Consider the following 19,453-nt stretch of genomic DNA (forward strand, 5'->3'; position numbering starts at 1 on the left):
GAGGTTTAGAAGAGTTAATTGGTCCTCTTAGTTCGTATATATGATAGTATATTTACAATTCAAATTGAAATTTAGTGCTTAAATTAATTAATAAATAGTTACATATACTCACGAATTTTAAATTAAAGTAAGAATGTTTCTTGGTGAGGATTTTTGTTTGGATATGGCAATGAGTAACTATAAACATGAATTACAGAATTATATATAAATAATTAGCGTGAAAAATTGGTGATGGTGAATTCATTTTAAATGGTTCTGATATATATATTTTTATTATTTAAATGTAATCGATAAGACCCATTTTATTTAGGATGAAAGATTTCAATTTATATGAAATGAGAAATGAATATACCATTTTAAAAACGTCTATAAACAAATTTAAAATAATACATCATTCATTTATTTTAAAATCTTATGTTTCTAAACTTATTTATCACTTGACTTCTCTAAGATTTAAAATTGATTGTTTATTTTTTGTGATCATGTTTTATATATGAGCGGATAGTAAAAAGTAAATTAAGATAGTTCAATTAAAATCTATAAATCTTGATATAGGTAAGTTCTTCTTTATCTAATAGTTGGTCATGTTTCTTTTCTTCATGTTTGAGTTTATGGGGTTTTATATTCTATTTGTCTAAATCAACTTTCAAATAAGAATGTAATAGTAATATGATAAAGTAAAGATGTTGACCGTTGAGGTTGAAGCTTTACTTTGAAACCTTTTGTTGGGTGTTAAGTTGTTTTACTTGGTTAAGCATGTTATCTTTAGGTAAGAGAAGTAGGTTAATTACATATGATTGTTTTGAGTCAAATATACTGGAATTATAGCAAATATTTTGAAATTGAATATCTATTCATTGAGAATGAAATGTACAGGAGGTTAGGTTAGAAATGTATACATTTTTTGTTACCTTGACTTTTTTTTTTGGCTAAATTATGAGTTTGGATTCTCCTATTAGTTTGATATGTTATCTAAGAAGGTTGAAGTTCAAAATGAATTTATTATAATGTTTTAAATTAGGTAAAATGGAGAATTAGGAAGAGAAATGTGTTGTTAGATTATAATTTTATTTTACTTTTTGCATATCTTGTTTGAACACTGAATAGCTTCCATAAAAGCACTTAAGTGGTGATTATTATTGCTTGCATTGAGTATTGTTAATTAAACTTATATTATCTCAAGTGACAATTTCTCTCAAGCTATGCTTTGAGATTTGAGTAAGAGAGATGCCAAAATATTTCTCTTTTCTCTTGAACTTTCATTGCTCATGTTTTAAACAATGATATAACATTTAGAGTTGTATTTTGGAAATTAGAATCTCAATGCAATAAATTACAATGATTAAACAATGATATAACATTTGAGTGAGGGAGAATCAATATTCATTTCTTCTATTAACGAGTATCGGTCACTTAAGCGATAAGTAAATGGTCAAACAATGAGTAGACACTCAAACGAGAGATATTGTAGTCATACTTTCTACTATAAAGCAAGTGTTGCTTAAGCACTATGAGTTTGTTCAATTGATATGTTTTTTTGTTCAAATGATGTATATGCCATTCGAGTAAAGGATCTTCCATTGTTTATGTTGTGAAGATAGACCACTTAAACAATGTTGTTTTCTTTAAGTGATAAATCTTTATTTGTTATCAAATTTGTATTTGAAATGTGTGCTTTATATATAATTGATTAAAAAATTGATTAAAAAAAGATAGAAAATCTTGACAAACTTGATAGATGATAGTCTTTAAATCTAAATTTGATATCAATTTTTCAAAAAATTCTAACTATTATATATCTAATTTTTTTATGAGATGTAACCTTTAATAAAATAAATGTGCGGTTATTAATATATTAATATTTATTTTGTTTATAAAATTAAATAATTACTTCATCATATGGTGATTTTGGCATAATTATGTATTAATACATAAATAAATAAATTTACATCAGTACATTCTAGAAAGGGTATTTAGAGTAGTAAATAGCCGTCTTCTTCTTTTTATATTAGGATTTTACGTTAATTATTTATGTTTGGACTATGTAATATAAACTATTATCTCATTATAAGAACAATTTTATTTAAGAAAGACAGATATAAAAAAATTTCTTTTATTAAAAATTGTATAATGAAATTATATTAGTGTAACTTTTAGCGAATATTAAATAATGAAAAAAAAAATGAATTTCATTGATCCAACCTTTAAAGTATAATTTCATATCATCGTACGCTCATTTCATAAAAACAATAATAAAGTGATTAAATTATTCATATTTTAATATATTTTAAAAAATGTATATTATATTGATTTTTATATAAATAAATGAGACATAAATAAGTTTATGTTAATATAAATATTTTATGTATTTTTATATCAATTCAACGTAGATTTTGAATATTGAATAATCTAATTGAAATATGTTAAATGATTTATCATTTACTAAAATTTATATTAATGTAATTTGATCGCGAACATCTTTAAACCGTTTTTTTTTACACTTTTTCAAAGTTTTTTTTTTTAAATAAATGTTATTTTAAACTAGAATATTACATTTCCAGTTTTATCATTTTCATTTGTATCCTTTAAATAATCGTTAATTTTAATTTTAATTATGTGAAGTCTTGTAGGTGAACCAAACTCAAGTATATCTAATGGCAGCTCCTCTTTGTTAATTTGAACAACACAAAGCAATTAAAAACTAAGTCATAAAGTCAAGCAAAAAGTCTTTATTTAATTCATAACCATTTAAGTGAGAATTTTACTCATACAAGCAAACTCAAATAAAACATACACTTGTGTAATTCCTTATCAAGGTGTAAGAAGATGATGAGATTCAATTAAACTAATTTTAATTAATTTTCTTAAGAAGTCACCTATCCTACTTTAAAAGCCATATATGTTGGGCCAAGATCTTTTTTATTCTAAGATATTTAAGTTTCAAACCAAAGAAAATGTGATCCCTTTCTTTTTCATTCTATTGTAATTTGTAAAATTATTTTCAAAATATTCTTAGTCTAAAAATAAAGAAACATTATACAAATCAATCATCTTTTCCTATATTCTCTTAAATAGAAAGGAAACATACTCAGCTAATCTCGTCACGTAATAACATGATGAATCAACCAATTATGTTTAACTATGTGTATTTTCAAGCTTTTAACAATTACTTTATCGAAAATAATTTTGTATAAATTGAACCATAACCAACTCACAAAGATAAGCCTAAAAATATATTATTTAGCAAATGGAAAACTAGTAAAAAAGAGAAAAAATATTTAAATAAATTAGGTTTTTTTTTTAATATTTGAGTTGTGTAGCACTCCAAAAATAATAGTCTCAGGCTTAATAAATAGTACAAAACTATAGCTATTATAATATCAAACATATATATATATATATATATATATATATATAGTATACTATTTTTAATTTGTAAAATATAATCATAAAAAAGTTAAAAAAGAAATAAAAGAAAGTTAAGATGGTAATATTCATTAAAGGATGACACGAATAATTAATTCTAATTTAAGAAAAGAACTCCTAATGCCATTATAAAATAGTGAAAAATTAAAAATTTTATTTATTATTGTAAAAATAATTAAAATTAAAGTAAAATAACAAATAATCGAATTACATCTGTTAAAAAATTTCTAAATTAAGTTATATTAATTGTTGTCTCAAATCTACTTTGAAAACTTCCAATGTCTCTTCACTTTAAATATTATCAAGAACATTTGTAATATCATTTACTCTCGTATAAAAACATGAATTATACAATTATAACACAAACATAAGCAAACAAATTTGAACTATTAGAAAATAATACAAGATAAAACACAATAATTGCACTTACCCACATTATTCAAATAACCAAACAATTTGTTACAAACCATGAATATCAACCACATTCATGAAAATAACAAGTTGTATTACCGCAACTTGCACATAAAATAAATAATAAAAACAATAAACATATATTATGCATACAACAAGAATCAAACATATAATCATCGACCCATAACAAGGACTCTAATAATCTGTGTCACACTTCACTTCTATAATACTTATCTTTTATTATTTTAATTCATAATATTTGTGCCACCACTTTTCTAGATAATTAATTTTCTTGGGTCTTACATCCTCCCCAACCCAAAAATTTTCGTCCTAAAAAATTGTGCTTAGTAGAAAACATGTACAAATTTGTCTCCCTCATGTTATCCCAAGTCCCAAGTTGTTTCCTAAGTTCCTTCGTCCCATAGCACTTTCACCGTACGAATGTTTTTTCCATAAAACTTCTTAGTCTGAAGATCCAACACTCGTATCGATCCAACCTCCACAAATAAGTCTTCTCTAACCTGAATTTCATCCACTTCCAACATATGAACAGGACTTGATGCATACTTCTTCAACTGTGATACATGAAAATTGGTATGTAAGTTCACCAACTGTGGTGGTAACTTCATGTTATATACTACAAGTCCAATCTTTCTTATGATGGTCCAAGAAACTTGGGAGACAACTTTTTAATTTGATAGCTCTCCCAACTCCCGTTCTTAGTGTCACTTGAAGAAACACACAATCTCTCACCTCAAACTCAAGTGATTTTCGCCTTTTGTCCAAATAAGATTTTGAATTGGTCGCATGTGTTCCTGAATCATCTTAACTTTCTCCATAGTTTGTTACAACAAATCAAGACCTATAGTAACTGTTAGTCATACTCAACCCTTCACATTATTCAAAGCGAATACCTAAACATTAATTATCTAAATATTAAAAAGTTAAAACAATGATATGAATTTATTTTATTACTCAATGAACTTAGAAATATAAGTGTTAAAGCATGAGTAGATCTTAATAGAAATAAGATAATCTTGGCCTCGAACCCATATTCGGATTCACAACTTTTGAAAAATAAAACACAAGTGTTTTTAAAGATTTAGAAAGGTATAATTTTCCAGTATTATTTATTTACGTGTAAAGTGGAGATAATACAGTATCTATGAGAAGGAGAGAATATTGTTCACACTATTTTATATAGAAAAATGAACTTTACTAATTTTATATAAATAGTAAAGATTAAAATTACTCTCAATTTAAAAATATTATTTTATTCCAAAGTTATTTTCTAATATTAACTTGCTTCAAAAATATTTAGGTCCTTCACTTAACCATGTCACTGTCACGGTTATGCATGAAGGAGGCTTCATAGAAGAAAATGAATTACAATAATTGGTTTGAAATAACCACGAAACAATTATTTACTAAATATTTTAATAAAATAAGAAACATTGTCAGAGTTGAATGTTCAAATATATCTAATAATACATTTTCAGAGTTGAATATTCAAATATATCTCATTATACATTATTGAAAAATTAATTTCCCAACCACTTATCATAATGTTGGAATGTGAATGGCGAAATCGAAGGGGATATAACAACATAAAAAGATGTTTAAAATAGTATTTCAGATCTTCATGTTCTTAAATAAAACTACTAAGTTTCAGTTCGAGACATGTGTCTTGTAATATCTACTTTTTCTGATTTCACGTTAAGTACTACAACTCGTGGATACTTATTAAATTTAAGTTCAAACATTTTTTTAATGTGGTGAAGAAATTATTTTAAAGAGGTAGTTAATAATAATAGTAATAAAAAAAATCTAAGTTGAGTTTTATTTTATGTCTCTCTCCATAGCTTTTCATCAAAATAATAATAACATGCTTAATTTAATTAATTATTATTTTGTAATACTTTTATTAAACCATGAAATCACATAATATATTTATATGTGTTATAAAAGATTTAGGCTTAATTAGTAATTTAGTTTTTATATTTAAGTTTTTTATTTGTTTTGACTTTTAGATTTATTTTTTATATAATTAAATTTTAATATTTGTCAAATAAAGTTAAGAGAATTTATTAGCATTAAAATTGTTTGAAAAATGACCACGTTAAATTTAATAATAAATTTAATTATTAATTTGATTTCCATATTTTTATAGACCTAAATGTATAAATAAATTATTAGTTAAGTTATTTACTCCAGTCACATATGATCACTTTCAAACCACTAATGCAATTTAATGTAAGAAAGAACAGATATTGAGATTCAACTAAAAAAACAAATATAGAAACCACAAAAGATTAAAAAAAATTCTAAATATAAAAATCAAATTACTAATTAAACCAAAAAATTATATATATCATTAACCTATTAATGGATTACTTGACAATTTTATTAGGTCGATCAACTTCTTAAAAAAATGCTTTGTAGTTTTTTTAAGCATGCTCTTATTTTGGTCTAATTGGAAAAAATATATAAATATATAGAAATATAAAAAATAAATAAATAAAAATAAATTATGTATCTTTAAAATTTATGTGAATGAAATATTTTTAATTTAATTATTAACATTTGATAAATTATAATATATGCGTTTGTTTTGAAAAATAACATTATTTTTTTTAATTTTTAAATATAATCAATATTTTATAAAATGGACTGAGTCATAATTTTGTCAATTAGATAATCTAAGTTCATTTAGGCTGCAAGTAAAATGACTTAGGTAAGTTTTTACTATATTAGTTTTGAATGAATATTTGTGTTTTATCTTTTAAATTTAAAATTAATTTTGATTTTTATAACTAGAAAGCACTTGTTTTCTTCTATTTATCTTAACCTTCAACTATGTTTCCACATGTTAGGTTATGCAACTATGCTTACTGAAGAAATATAACAAAAAGATACGCAGAAAACAAAAGAAAACAGAAATTAGAGCCATTGTTGATTACAGCTAGTAAGATCATAGCTGAGTTGTAGACACCAGTTTAACAAAGTCTTTCTATCAGTGTCTTATACACAACTAAATGCAATAAAAAATATATTTTCGTTAACGTGTATTTTAAAATAATAATAAAAATCTATCCTAATCTTATCCACAGTATTCAATAATGTCATTTTAATATTTAAGATTTAATTATGAAAATTAGACTATATTATTGTTTCCATTTATTTAATCATATTAATAACTTTTACTGATTATGTTTAAAAAAAGTGAAGTTTTAAGATTTTAATTTTTGTGAATTTTAATTTTTTTTTTATATATTACTTAATTTTTTTATATTTTTGTGTGTAAAACTTTCAATTTATATTTGAATTTATAATGGTCTTTTTTTCATAAATGAGTTAGGTTTTATTTGAAATTTATAACCATATTTAAATAATTAGGTAAACACTTTGATTCTAGTAGTATAAAAGAATAAGTCAAATTAATCTATTTTTATTGTACTATAATAAAAATATAAAATAAATTATAAAATTTAAACATTCGTAAATGAGTGGAGAAGTTTATTTATTAAACTTCAATTATTAAGACACATGCATGTATCAAGTTATCTGATTGACCCAATTAACATTTGAAAGATTATAATTACACCATTAATAGACATGCGATTAACTCTAAAATATTAACCATTATAAATTTAAATAAAGTATAACATGATGATAAAGAAATGCATATATTAAATAATGGAAAAAACAGGTGCATGTGTTTATGGGACACCTTGGCTAGGAAATAATATCACACCCTAACCACGCCATTTATTGAAGTAATAAGAGCGAGCATAAATCAAAATAAAAAAGTTGTAAATAGGATTTTGATGTTACATATGAGGATGCATGAAATGGAAACTTCAAGATTTTGTTGGATTGAACAATGAGATTAAGTGTAGAAATTGCTACCATGTGCCAATAAATTAGGTCAATGATTGAGTGAAGGATTTCTACACGTTTGGATTCAAAGTTTAAAATGCTTTTGAAAGTTCTTAAAGCTATGTTTTCAATACAAAATTTCTCAAAAACATATTTCCAAAGGTTGTTTTTGCTTGTTAAATAACTCAAGAGAAAAAAAAATAAAATGTAATATAATATAAGATCCATCAAAATCTTGGAATTAGAACCTAAAATCTTGAAATCTTTTTAATTTGTATAGGATCATGAAGGTTAACCTGTGATTGTTTTTCATATTCTTGTGTTGTTTTAAAACTCTTCGTCAAAGGTATATTTTAGAAGTCCTGGGATATTCTGTCAGAAGTGTTGGTTGGTTCTTTTTTTTTTGTTTCTGTTTGCGTACAGCACAAAAGAATACTGAAAAAAAAAAGTACAAAAAAAAATAGTAAATTAATATTTTGAATAAAAAATAAATATTTTATACGTCTAGCACATTAGAGCAATATTATGATTGTCAGAAATGTTATGATGAGTGACAACTAATTCATGAACAATTCTTTAATGAAGAAGGTGTAATTAGTAGTTTGAGATTTTTTTTATTAGGGTTTTAGATTCATAAAAGATGTAATTAATAGCCTGAGTTTTTTTTTTCTATTAGAGCTTGAAATTATTCATAATGAGCCGTTTTTTTTAATGAAAAAACATGCTAATTAATAGCTTGCATTCTTCACTATTTTACTAAACTTGTTTTTTTAGATAGATTTACATTGTCTTAATTTTGAGATTTAAAATAAGATTTTTTATAATTTAAAATTATTTTATATATAAATTAATTATTTGCTTGACTTGCAAATGAACTAATTTTAACTTAGAAAATTTTATTTTATCTTTTTTGTGTATTTTTAAAAAACATAAAAAAGTATTCAAACGTATCCTTATTATCCTATCACGTTGGAAATAAAGTTAATTGTTTAATTAAATCAAAATAGTATGAAAATAACGCAAAAAAAAAATATTTTAGAAAGATTTTAAAATAGTGAGTTTTAATATAAATAATTTTTGTTATAAACGAAGTTTATTTTTTTTAAACACATAATCTTTTTAGAAATCATTTTTTTAGAAATCATTTTTCTAGAGTTCTTGTTTGATTGAAAATTGAGACCATATGATTGATTCTTGGGAGAAGTTCTTCAATTTAGATCAATTAGTTTCTTTCTTTGCATAAGTTAAGTTTTGACCCTTTTTCTTGGTCTTTTCTGTTATATGTTGCATGTAAGTCTTCTACCACTTGTATATGTCTTTTTAATAATTTATATGAGTCTTTGTTAATCAAATATCATAACGGTATGTTCTGATCGTTTTTGTGATGTTTCTATGTGTAGATAGAACATCCTACAAGTTGGGAACCTCGCTGATTAAGGTCTTGTGAGTAGTTGGGTTAAGTAAGGGAACATAGTTGTTTTGTGTGTGTGTGTGTGAGCTCAATAAATTTGATGATATGTGTATGTTGTTGCTCTAATGCAATTGGAAATGAATTTTGATTGTTTTTGGTGTTTTGGTTGATTTAAAGGAATTATAATATGAGCAATTGAGCCAATTGTTAAGTGTCCTAATATTAAAAATTGTTTTGACCAAAGTACTAAGAAGGGAATACCAAATTGATCAATTAAACATGTTTCATTTCCCCTAAATCACATAATTTCATCTACGAGTGTTTAGTATAACATTGAACGATTACAAATTGGCGCTGAGTATCAGCCTCGTTGTGCAGGTCTGGGAGAATTTTAGCTCCAGGTCACTAAACGCAAGTTTATATTGTGGAGCATCGTATTTTGCAAATGCCTTAACACTGGACGACAATAGGACACTTGACAACAACATATAACCTTCCTGAGGTAGATCAATTCCTATTATCTCATCTGCTCACACCAGTAAAGGTGATCATTGCAAAAATAAAAATAACACAAACAAAACAACATAGAAGAAAGGGTAAGCTAATGTGTAAAAGAGTTTTCTTAAACAAACATATGAATAATCATCATACATCACTCATTCATAAAACAACCTTATCACATATAATGACTCATTTTAGACTCAAATATCTGGATAAAACATTAATGTGAAATCTTGGGGGATCATGCACTTGTGGTAACATTTACTGATTTATAGAGCCATTACATATGTGTTTCACCCTACTACACACAAGATTAATCTCTTAACACCTTTTGCCAAGGTAAAGCCCCTAGACTAAGACCTCTTGCATCTCTCACCAGATACCCCATTATACTTTACCTAAGCTTGAATGGTTATTAGAGCAACAAGATAACCTCTAATGTCTGGACTCCCACATCAATGCTTACACTACTAAAATGCCACCATAGAATCTCCCACGAGATCCATGAAATTACGCCAAACATATATACCATACTCATAACCAATAACAAACTCATCATCATCATAATATCAAACATAAATACCTACCATAAACTCATAGACATGCATAAAATACATTACAATTTATATATCAAGCAACCATGGAATAAGAAAACTTAAACATGTACATTGGCGCTCAGAAGTGGTGCCCAACGCTAGGCTTTTCTTAGAAGGTGATGCTTAGTTACAGTCCTGACACTCAACGCCAAACCTTTCATAAAAGATGACGCTCAAGGATAGTCCTAACGCTTAGCGACACACTCTTGTCGCTTAATGTCCTGGAACAAAATTCTTTAGACCTATAGTGAAACATGGTGCTCAACAGTGTCCTGCTATCGCTTAACGCCAAAGCATTCGCATTTATGCGAGTTCAAAAGTACAAGACTGCTGCTCAACGGTCTGGAAATGAAATGCTCCCAGACCTGCACAAAGAACTGACGCTCAATACCAGCTTACCACCGCTCAGTGTTGCATCAGATATCACCAGAATCACAACTATGATTTAGGGAAAAAGAAACATGTTCAAATGGTTAAATTGGTATTCCCTACTTGGTACTTTGGTCATAAACATGTTCAACATATCAAGACTCATAATTTCACTCAATCATGCAAAACATACAATTCAATATATCTACAACCTAAAAACAAAACAATTAGCTTCTCATACCTGAGAGATAGGCAAACTTGCTCAAAAGAAACTCAAACCCCTTTCAAGCTCATAGGATGTCCTATCTACACCTAGGAACAACACAAACATGATTAGGGCACACCATTAGAACCACTGATAAACAAAGCCTCATATGAATGACTAAAAAGACACATGCAATTAAAAGACGATGCACATGCAACAAATAACAAAAAAAGACCAAGAAAAAGAGCTTAACTCAACTTATGCAAACGGAGGAACTGATTAGTCTAAATTGAAAAGCTTGCCACAAAAACTAATCTTATAGTCTTGATTTTTCAATCAAATGAGTAGAGATGAAGAATCCTTAGAGAGAAGTCATATAACTCTAGAAAAGTCTCAATTTTTCAATCAGACGAGTATAGATGGAGAATCAAAGGTATTATTCACTTCTCATAAAGGTAAGTAGGTCAAGTTATCCTTGGATGTTCATTCCTCTACACTATAAAGCACTTAACACACCATAAAGGCAAAAACATGACAACAATTGTTATAAAGAACCAAACTTAAACCACAATTATTTCTTCCTCTAACAAACCTAACTCTTTCTTTCCCTAAACCTTCAGAATTAAGAAAGAAAATCATATTTGATATAGTCATGAATGTGCATCTTCATTACCCTTATCAAAACATTTTATGTTCTTAATACTTTCAATTACATACACAAATTCTACAATCTAAGCTCAAACTCTTAAACTAGAAAGACACGACAAACCCGCAACTCTCAGGTCATCCTAAGAACGAAATACCATTAATGCAACATCTCATTTTAGTAACATAAATTAATAAAATGAGACATTTATTAATAATATCCGAAACAAAAAAATCCATAATCTAAAAAATTATTAGTACAATTATCACAAGATATAACTATAATAACATAAAATATAATAATATATTTTTTTTTGAACTATAGTTTGTTTGAAGCTATATCTTTTCTCCACTAATTTATAAACATTTTTTCTATTAATTAAAAATATATAATTAAATTCTAAAATGAACAATACCTTAAATATAAATATAATGTCAATTAACTTAACATTCCTATGGTTAATGAAATCAATTCTCTAGTAGTTGTGGATATTAATAAGTGTTCTCACCATTGAAATAAAAGTCCACCTATAAATATCACACTAAAATTTAAGATTTAAATAAATAAAAGAATAATAAGAAAATAATTATAAATATAGAGAGGTTGAGATAAGATGAGTCTTCATTTTAAAAGTATTCTTATACAAATTTTGATTATCTTATCTTTTGAATTAATGACAAGAACATGTAAAATCTTTATATAATCAAATATCATATTTAATATATAATAAAATAATAAAATTATTAGGCCTTTAATTGATTACAAACTATAATAATAAAATTTTACAAGATATCCAAAATATATTTCGAAATATTATATTCATAATAATAATAATAATAAATTATTATTATTATTATTATTATTATTATAATAGTTTATGATAAGGGTTAAATATGTTTTTAGTCCCTAAACTATCAAGCGAATTTGTTTTTAGTCCCTCTTTCAAAGTAAGGTACACTTTGATCATTCTCCTTAAAAAAACTATAATTTTTGGTCCTTCAAAACCAACGGCGTTAAAAATCCGCTGAGGTGGCTAACGGTGATACCACGTCATTTTCTTTTTTCTGACACGAAAACTTTTCCCAGCTTTTTTCCCTTCCTCTCCCTCCCTCTTCCTCAATCTTCTCCTTAAACTCCTTCTCAGAAATCGTCACATCCTTCAACCTTTTCATCGCCATCACCGGCCCTGCCTCAAGCACTGCCTTCCTCCACGTCGTCACGAAGAACCCTCCGCAAGGAGAGAATGGAGAAGAGGTCACTAGAGAAAGAGAACAAGAGAGAAAGTTAATGGTGCGGTTATTGATTCTTAACGAATCATTGATCTGTTAATGGTGCGGTTATTGAATTTGCAAGTTATGTATTGTTATGCTGTGAATGGAAGGTGCGCTTCTCCTGCGCATCTATGGCTCACTGGCTACGACGGGGAAATGGATAATGCTTAGTTCCTGAAAGCTTTTTTCTGTTTTGGTTTTGTGATACAGCTTGAGATTTTGAGATGGATTTTGTTCAGGAACTTTTCTATTTTTGTTCTGTTTTACTGAAGGTTGGAGCTTTTAAGGAAAGATGGGATTTTTAATGGACTAACTGTTCTTCTGTTTACAATTTTTACAATTTGTTTTTGGTCATGAACAGGTGCTCTTTACTGTGTATGTAAAGATGGTGTGAGTAATCAAGCTCTTCAGAAAGCTATAGATTATGCATGTGGTGCAGGAGTTGATTGTTCCCCTATTCTTCAAAATTCCATTTCTTCTAATTCTTCTCTGTTTGTTGTTGTCCCTACCTCTTTGATCTGCAGCTTCAGCATCCACATGGGTTTACCCCCAAGCCCTAGGTATGTTCTTGATCATGGATCTTGCTGATTTGTTTAAATTAATACGCAATCATTCATTTATTTCTCTGAATTTCAAGTTCAATTTTTTATTTATTTTTTTCCTAATGGCAAGATGTTGGTTGCTTGCGTGTTGTATTAAACCAGTTTTTTCTTCCACTTACAAAACATGAAGGATGTTAAGGAGAAGATCAAGGGAGAAGGAGGGAGAGGAAGGGAAAAAAGTTGGGAAAAGTTGATTCCTGTCAGAAAAAAAGAAAATGGCGTGGTACCACCGTTAGCCACCTCAGCGGATTTTTAACACCGTTGGTTTTGAATGACTAAAAATTATAGTTTCTTTAAAGAGAATGATCAAAGTGTACCTTACTTTGAAAGAGGGACTAAAAACAAATTCGTTTGATAGTTTAAGGACTAAAAACATATTTAACCCTTATGATAATAACATTTTTTTGGTATATACATTTTTTTATTTTTTTTTATTTTCTCAATATTTTGATAATTTTTTTATGAGGATGATTGAATTAACTATAATTTTTCTGGTCCTAATATATTTTAGTATATAATAAAAATATAAATGTACATGTACCATCATGTTTGCACTCAAAATATAATTACTATTATATTGATTATAATTATAATCATTATCATTATTACTAAATTATTAAATGAAATAATCTTTAAGGTTAATTTTGACTCTATTTTTCTTCTATTTATTTTCAAATGAACATCCTCTTCTTTTCTTACTCACCTATTTTCGCTATTTCTATTTCTCTTCTTTCTACTAATTCCCTTGGACAAAAGTCCGTGTTGTTGAGAAAGTTTATGGATTATAGAAGACAGATGGATAACTTTGCTTGAGATGAAGAGTTATAACGTATATTTATTTTATTTTTAGTAATATTTTAATTTTTTTTTTACAACAACAACTTTTTTTATTATTGTTTCTTTTATATTAAAATTATATGCGATTAAAAATGGTGGTGCGATTAGTAATATTTTTCAAAAATAATTGAATGGAATTGGTCTAATATAAGAGCCCAAAAGAGACCAAACAAAGGAACTCTGATTTCGAATTGCTTCTTGCACCCATAAATATGAAAACCTTCACTTTCTCTTTTTGTGTGTGTTTATATATATAATGTAGGCATAGAGTTAGTTTATTATTTGTTCTTCTAAATACTCTCTTTTTTTATTATTAAAGTAGGATATATAATTGTTTAACATTTTTGATAATTTTCTCCTAGAATAGTAACACATGTAAGTTTGTTCATTTCATTTTTTATTCTTTCAATATACTAATTACTAAAATAATATTGAGAATCTTATGCGTAATTTTTTAATGTCAATGTAAATTTGCTAATTCTTTGGGTGAATTATTAAAAAAAGGCAATTCAAAAGAATACCATCATTCACCTTTTGAATCTTAAATTATTATTTTTTTACTAAATTTTAATTATAGTTTTTATTTAATTCATTTACAATTTCGTGCCCTCTATTTTCTTACCAATATGAGTACCATTGAAACCACAACATAGTGATGTTTTAATATAAATTTGTTAATACTTATACAACATTTTTTAGAGAAGACAGCCTCTCTTCTTTCTTTCTTTACTTTTACATTAAAAAAGAAAAATGTTTTTTTAATAATTTTTTTTTGATAAATAGCTTATAATTAGTGCGTTTCAAATATATTGACACATGATTTATTATAAAAAAATTGTTAAAAAACATATATCATGGTATTAAAAAAAAAGTTTCAAAATCGAATAACATATATAACACAAGAACCAAATTTCTTGGTGTGAAGTGTTCTTTCTTCCGTGTTGCCAATCATAACAACTAACCCACATTTCTTCACGTTGTTTAAATGAACAACGTTTCTTGGATTCCATTCCTCGTAACGACAAAACACAAACCGAAAGTAAAATTTAAACAAAACTATTAACAAACACGTGACTAAAATCTCATACACATATAAAGTAGTTGATAGAAATATGCTGTAATAATAATAATAATAATAATAAAAATGCAACCTTTTCTTTCTCTGATTTTGTTTTTCATATCTCAATGTTGATTAGCGCTTCACGAACAACATGGTGATGGAAAATTGGAGACCATGGTTTTGGGGGCACGTCGAGAAACACTACGTTGTTAAGGTCACCCTGTTGAGGTTGGAATTTGGGGCAACAATGGTGGGTGCTTTGGATGAGGACATAATTGCCCTTCAGATTACTGGAACAGCTACCAAAAAAGGGAAACTTTCTTCTTCTTCTTCTTCTTCAAATTGTGCCCTCAAACTAGCATCCACTCACACTACTTTGACTCCAAGAGTCATCAATTCTAAGGCACCTATCCTGTGGGACGCACGTGACCTCTCTGCCTTTCATCTCGTCCTCAACAATGGCACCTTACACATGATATTTCTAGTTTTACATGTAAGGTTTTCTGCAATGAATAGTTATGTTATTTTATTTTATTTTACTTTATATTGATCGTATGACAGTTTTTAAATCTCAGTTTATGCACTGTTTAATTTTAAGACATGATTAGTACTTATCATTTAGTGTTTGTGTGTTTGAATTAAATTCTGATCTTGTTATGTGTATGATGAGAAATTTGTCCAAATATGAAATGCAGGGGGAGGGTGATGTAGGAGAATATGAACCTGAAATGGTGGTGGTTGGAGAAGTTTCCATGAGCATAACTATGGCTGAGTTAACGCTGAGCGAAGAAATGGAAAATGAGACAAATTCTTGTGAGGTTCAAAGAACAGTTCCAACTCAATTGAAGGTGCATGGTTTGTTCTTGGAAGCTTCACTTTCGGTATGCTCCAACTACAGGAATTTGTTTTTTAACTTATATATGTTCATAAAATTTTTGCCCCCACAAAGTAATGAATGTTGCTCCATTATATTTTTTGTCTTAAATGAATGTAAAAAGCTAAAAAATCTTGGTGTTAATTAAGTTGATCATTTTATCCTTCTAACTTGTATTCTTTATGGTATTTTAACCTATATCAGTTCGCATAGTTAAGTTCCACTTTAATTAGTTATGTTAATGTTTCTATTAGTGTTTGTAAATGCCAGTGCTTCTTTATTCATGGGCAAATTGTGAAGAAAATAGATAATGATTTCTCAGATGTTTGTTAATTTCTTTTAATTTTATGTATCTGAAATGGATGAAAGTTCAGAAAAACAATTCTTATTGTAGTTAATTGACCTGACCAGGTTTCACTGAGTTTATTGAAACTCAAAAATTTTGATGATGACTTGCCATTGCCAAGAACATTTGTAAACAGAGAGACAAACATTGGGAAAAATAATGGGAAGTTTGATGAAGTTGAGGAACTGAGTTCCTATGAATCAGACGAGTTACCTGTGTTTAATTCGGATGACTCGTCTGATGAGTCCACCACAACCTCTAGCAGTGGCAGTAGCATTGAAAATCAGTGTGCAGTATCAAGAGTTTCAAACGAGTCAGAGAGGCTTATGGACTCAGATACAGAGACCCTTTTGGACACAATGCAGAAGAGTTGGTCCATGTTGCCATGAAATAGAAGCTTCAAGGGATGGAGTTTTAGAAGAACCACCTCAAGGAATCAAGAGCCTTTAACCTCACATTCAACTCATTGCACGGTAACAATAACATTAACATCATCTACTTTTCCTTTTGAGTCATAATAATCCTGGTATTGAATTTAGATTCCTACTTTCAACTAATTAGAGTATGAGTTTAATGTAATCAGAACAAAATCATCAGTTTTACCAAAACCATAATCTATGATTGGTTAAATGACAAGAGATATTTCATGAACCACAAATATTATAATCTTGGACAATCTTTATTTGAGACATAATTGAACTGTAAAATGGAATATTATGCTGCATAGAACTTTCAGAATCATAAAAACGTGATTATCTTAGAAATGTAATAATCTCTCTAAATAGTATGATTTTTTTTTTCAATTTTATATCTGAAGGTGGTTCATTTTAAGTAATTTTTTTATCTAACAGCTTCTGGGATCATTTGAATAGTTAACATTTTTCTATGTGCATAAAATGCTTACTTTAGTATACTTATTACCAATTGGTTTCATCCATTTCTTGCAGAAAATGGATGAACTTTCTACACAAGCATACTTTCATCACACCACAAGTGGTTGGGAAAATAAGGAATTTTGGAGCAGAGATGGGCAAGCAAAGCTGAAAACCAATGTGTTTTTTGCTTCATTTGACCAAAGGAGCAAACAAGCTTGTGGTGAGAGTGCATGTACAACACTAGCAGTGTTAATAGCACACTGGCTTCATTCAAACCATAACATGCCAACACGGACTCAATTTGATAGCCTCATCAAAAGGGGTTCCTCAGAATGGATAAGGCTGAGCCACAATGATCACTACCTAAAGCTCTTCCCAGATAAGCATTTTGATCTAGAGACAGTCTTGAAAGCCAACATCAGGCCTGTGGTTGTTCTCCCTCAAAATTCCTACACAGGATTTTTCTCCCCTGAGAAGTTTCAGTGCTTGGAAGGAGCCATGTCCTTTGATGACATTTGGGATGAGATAACTAGAAAAGATGAAGAGGTTGATCAAGAGCCAAGAATATACATAGTGGGTTGGAATGATCATTTCTTTGTTCTGAAGGTGGATGTTGACGCTTGTTATGTGATTGACACTTTGGGGGAGAGGCTTTACGAGGGATGCCAAAAGGCTTTCATAATGAAGTTTGATGGTTCAAGTTCTATCCATGAAAAGAGAAGTAAGAAACAAAGAGGTGAGATAGTTTGCAGAGGAAAAGAGTGTTGTAAAGAGTTCATCAAACGCTTTCTTGCTGCTATACCACTTAGACAACTAGAAGAGGAGATGATAAGTAAAGGGATTGTTTATAATCCTTATTTGCACAGACAATTGCAGATTGACTTCCATTATAGCTTGTTATCATCCTTCCTTTCACCTTCTTCTATGGGTGAACCTTTGCAACCTACTTAGATAACAAGACAGTAGAGTATCTAACTCAACTCATACCTTGTGAGTCTTGAGAAATTGATACAGTTACAAATCCCAAAAGCACGATTCTTTGTGTGAATACAAAAAGTTTAGGTAAATTAGGTCTTGGGGTTCATCAGGATTAAGACAGATCTCAAGGCTAAGAGTTTTTTGAGTTACTTACAAAAAGAAATTCACATTGGAAACTTTCTACTAATCTTCTCTCAACGGAACGATAAATGAATGGCTCGCAAAATCTACACCAACCACCACTAGCGACCAACAATGAACACAAATAGCAGCACCAACCAACAATTGGAAACTGCAACTTTCACTCAATGTTCTCAACGAGACAAATGTGCGACTTTCTGCGGGTGAACACTCACTCAAATGCGAGATATTGGGAAGGAGATAGATTTGGGAACGAATGTGTTGGGAGCGCGAACTTGTTGAGAGGTGAAAAGTTTAAACTCTGTAAGTTTGAATTGAAGAATGGAGGCTTATGATTCCCCCAAACTACACTCATCAAAGAAAATCCCAAAATAAAATAAAAAAATTGCATGTACGCTTCCACGTCTGTTTGTAAAAATGGGGAGCAGGAAGCAACCTTAGTCAAAACATCATTGTATTATATACTGGTATTAAAAGACAATTTTGGGTATGTGGGCAAGAGCAGAAAAGTTAAAATTTGGATTTTGAAAATCGTGATTGTGATTTGTTTGATAATGTTAAGAGGTTAAATATATTTTTAATTTTTAAATTTTAAGATAAAATTAGAATTTGTTTCAGTTTAAATATTTGATATAATTTGATTTTCAAACTTTAAAAATAAATTTTCAAATTTTAAAAACAAATTAATATAGTCTGTAATTTTGTTAAATTATTGATATGTAAAATGTTAAGCTAAAATCTCATTTAACATAAAAAAAGTTAATACATAAGAGAATATCTATTCAATTTTAAAGTTGAAGAATAAAATATATTAAAATATTTAAAAAAAAATTCTAAATTCACGTCAACTAAAAGTATATTTAATTCATATTATAATATATTTAATTCAGTTATGTCCAATTTCCTTCGCAGAAGGTTCCAGTATAATCATTACAAGATTATAAATGAGTATTAGTATCACTCCTGATACTCAAGCACGCTGTCGAGATTTTCTTTGAGTATTCGTACCACTCTTAGTACTTAGC

At 28.1% G+C, this 19,453-nt stretch overlaps 1 protein-coding gene across 2 annotated transcripts; it reads left to right on the forward strand.

Annotated features, from left to right (window-relative positions):
- Window positions 1-15,306: 15,306 nt before the first annotated feature.
- On the forward strand, window positions 15,307-19,017 carry LOC108323209 (uncharacterized). 2 transcript variants are annotated; one of them, XM_017555580.2, is made up of 4 exons: window positions 15,307-15,707; window positions 15,910-16,095; window positions 16,500-16,907; window positions 17,382-17,520. In XM_017555580.2, the coding sequence occupies exons 1-3, from the start codon at window positions 15,366-15,368 to the stop codon at window positions 16,821-16,823; spliced, it is 852 nt and encodes a 283-aa protein (XP_017411069.2). In that variant the 5' UTR covers window positions 15,307-15,365; the 3' UTR covers window positions 16,824-16,907; window positions 17,382-17,520. The 2 variants fall into 2 exon arrangements, with proteins under 2 accessions (XP_017411069.2, XP_052737040.1); XM_052881080.1 differs by lacking the exons at window positions 15,307-15,707; window positions 15,910-16,095 and having other exon boundaries at window positions 16,768-16,907; window positions 17,382-19,017.
- The last annotated feature ends 436 nt before the right edge of the window (window positions 19,018-19,453 follow it).

This window comes from Vigna angularis, chromosome 7, assembly GCF_016808095.1.
Source record: "Vigna angularis cultivar LongXiaoDou No.4 chromosome 7, ASM1680809v1, whole genome shotgun sequence".
Taxonomy (NCBI): Eukaryota; Viridiplantae; Streptophyta; class Magnoliopsida; order Fabales; family Fabaceae; genus Vigna; species Vigna angularis.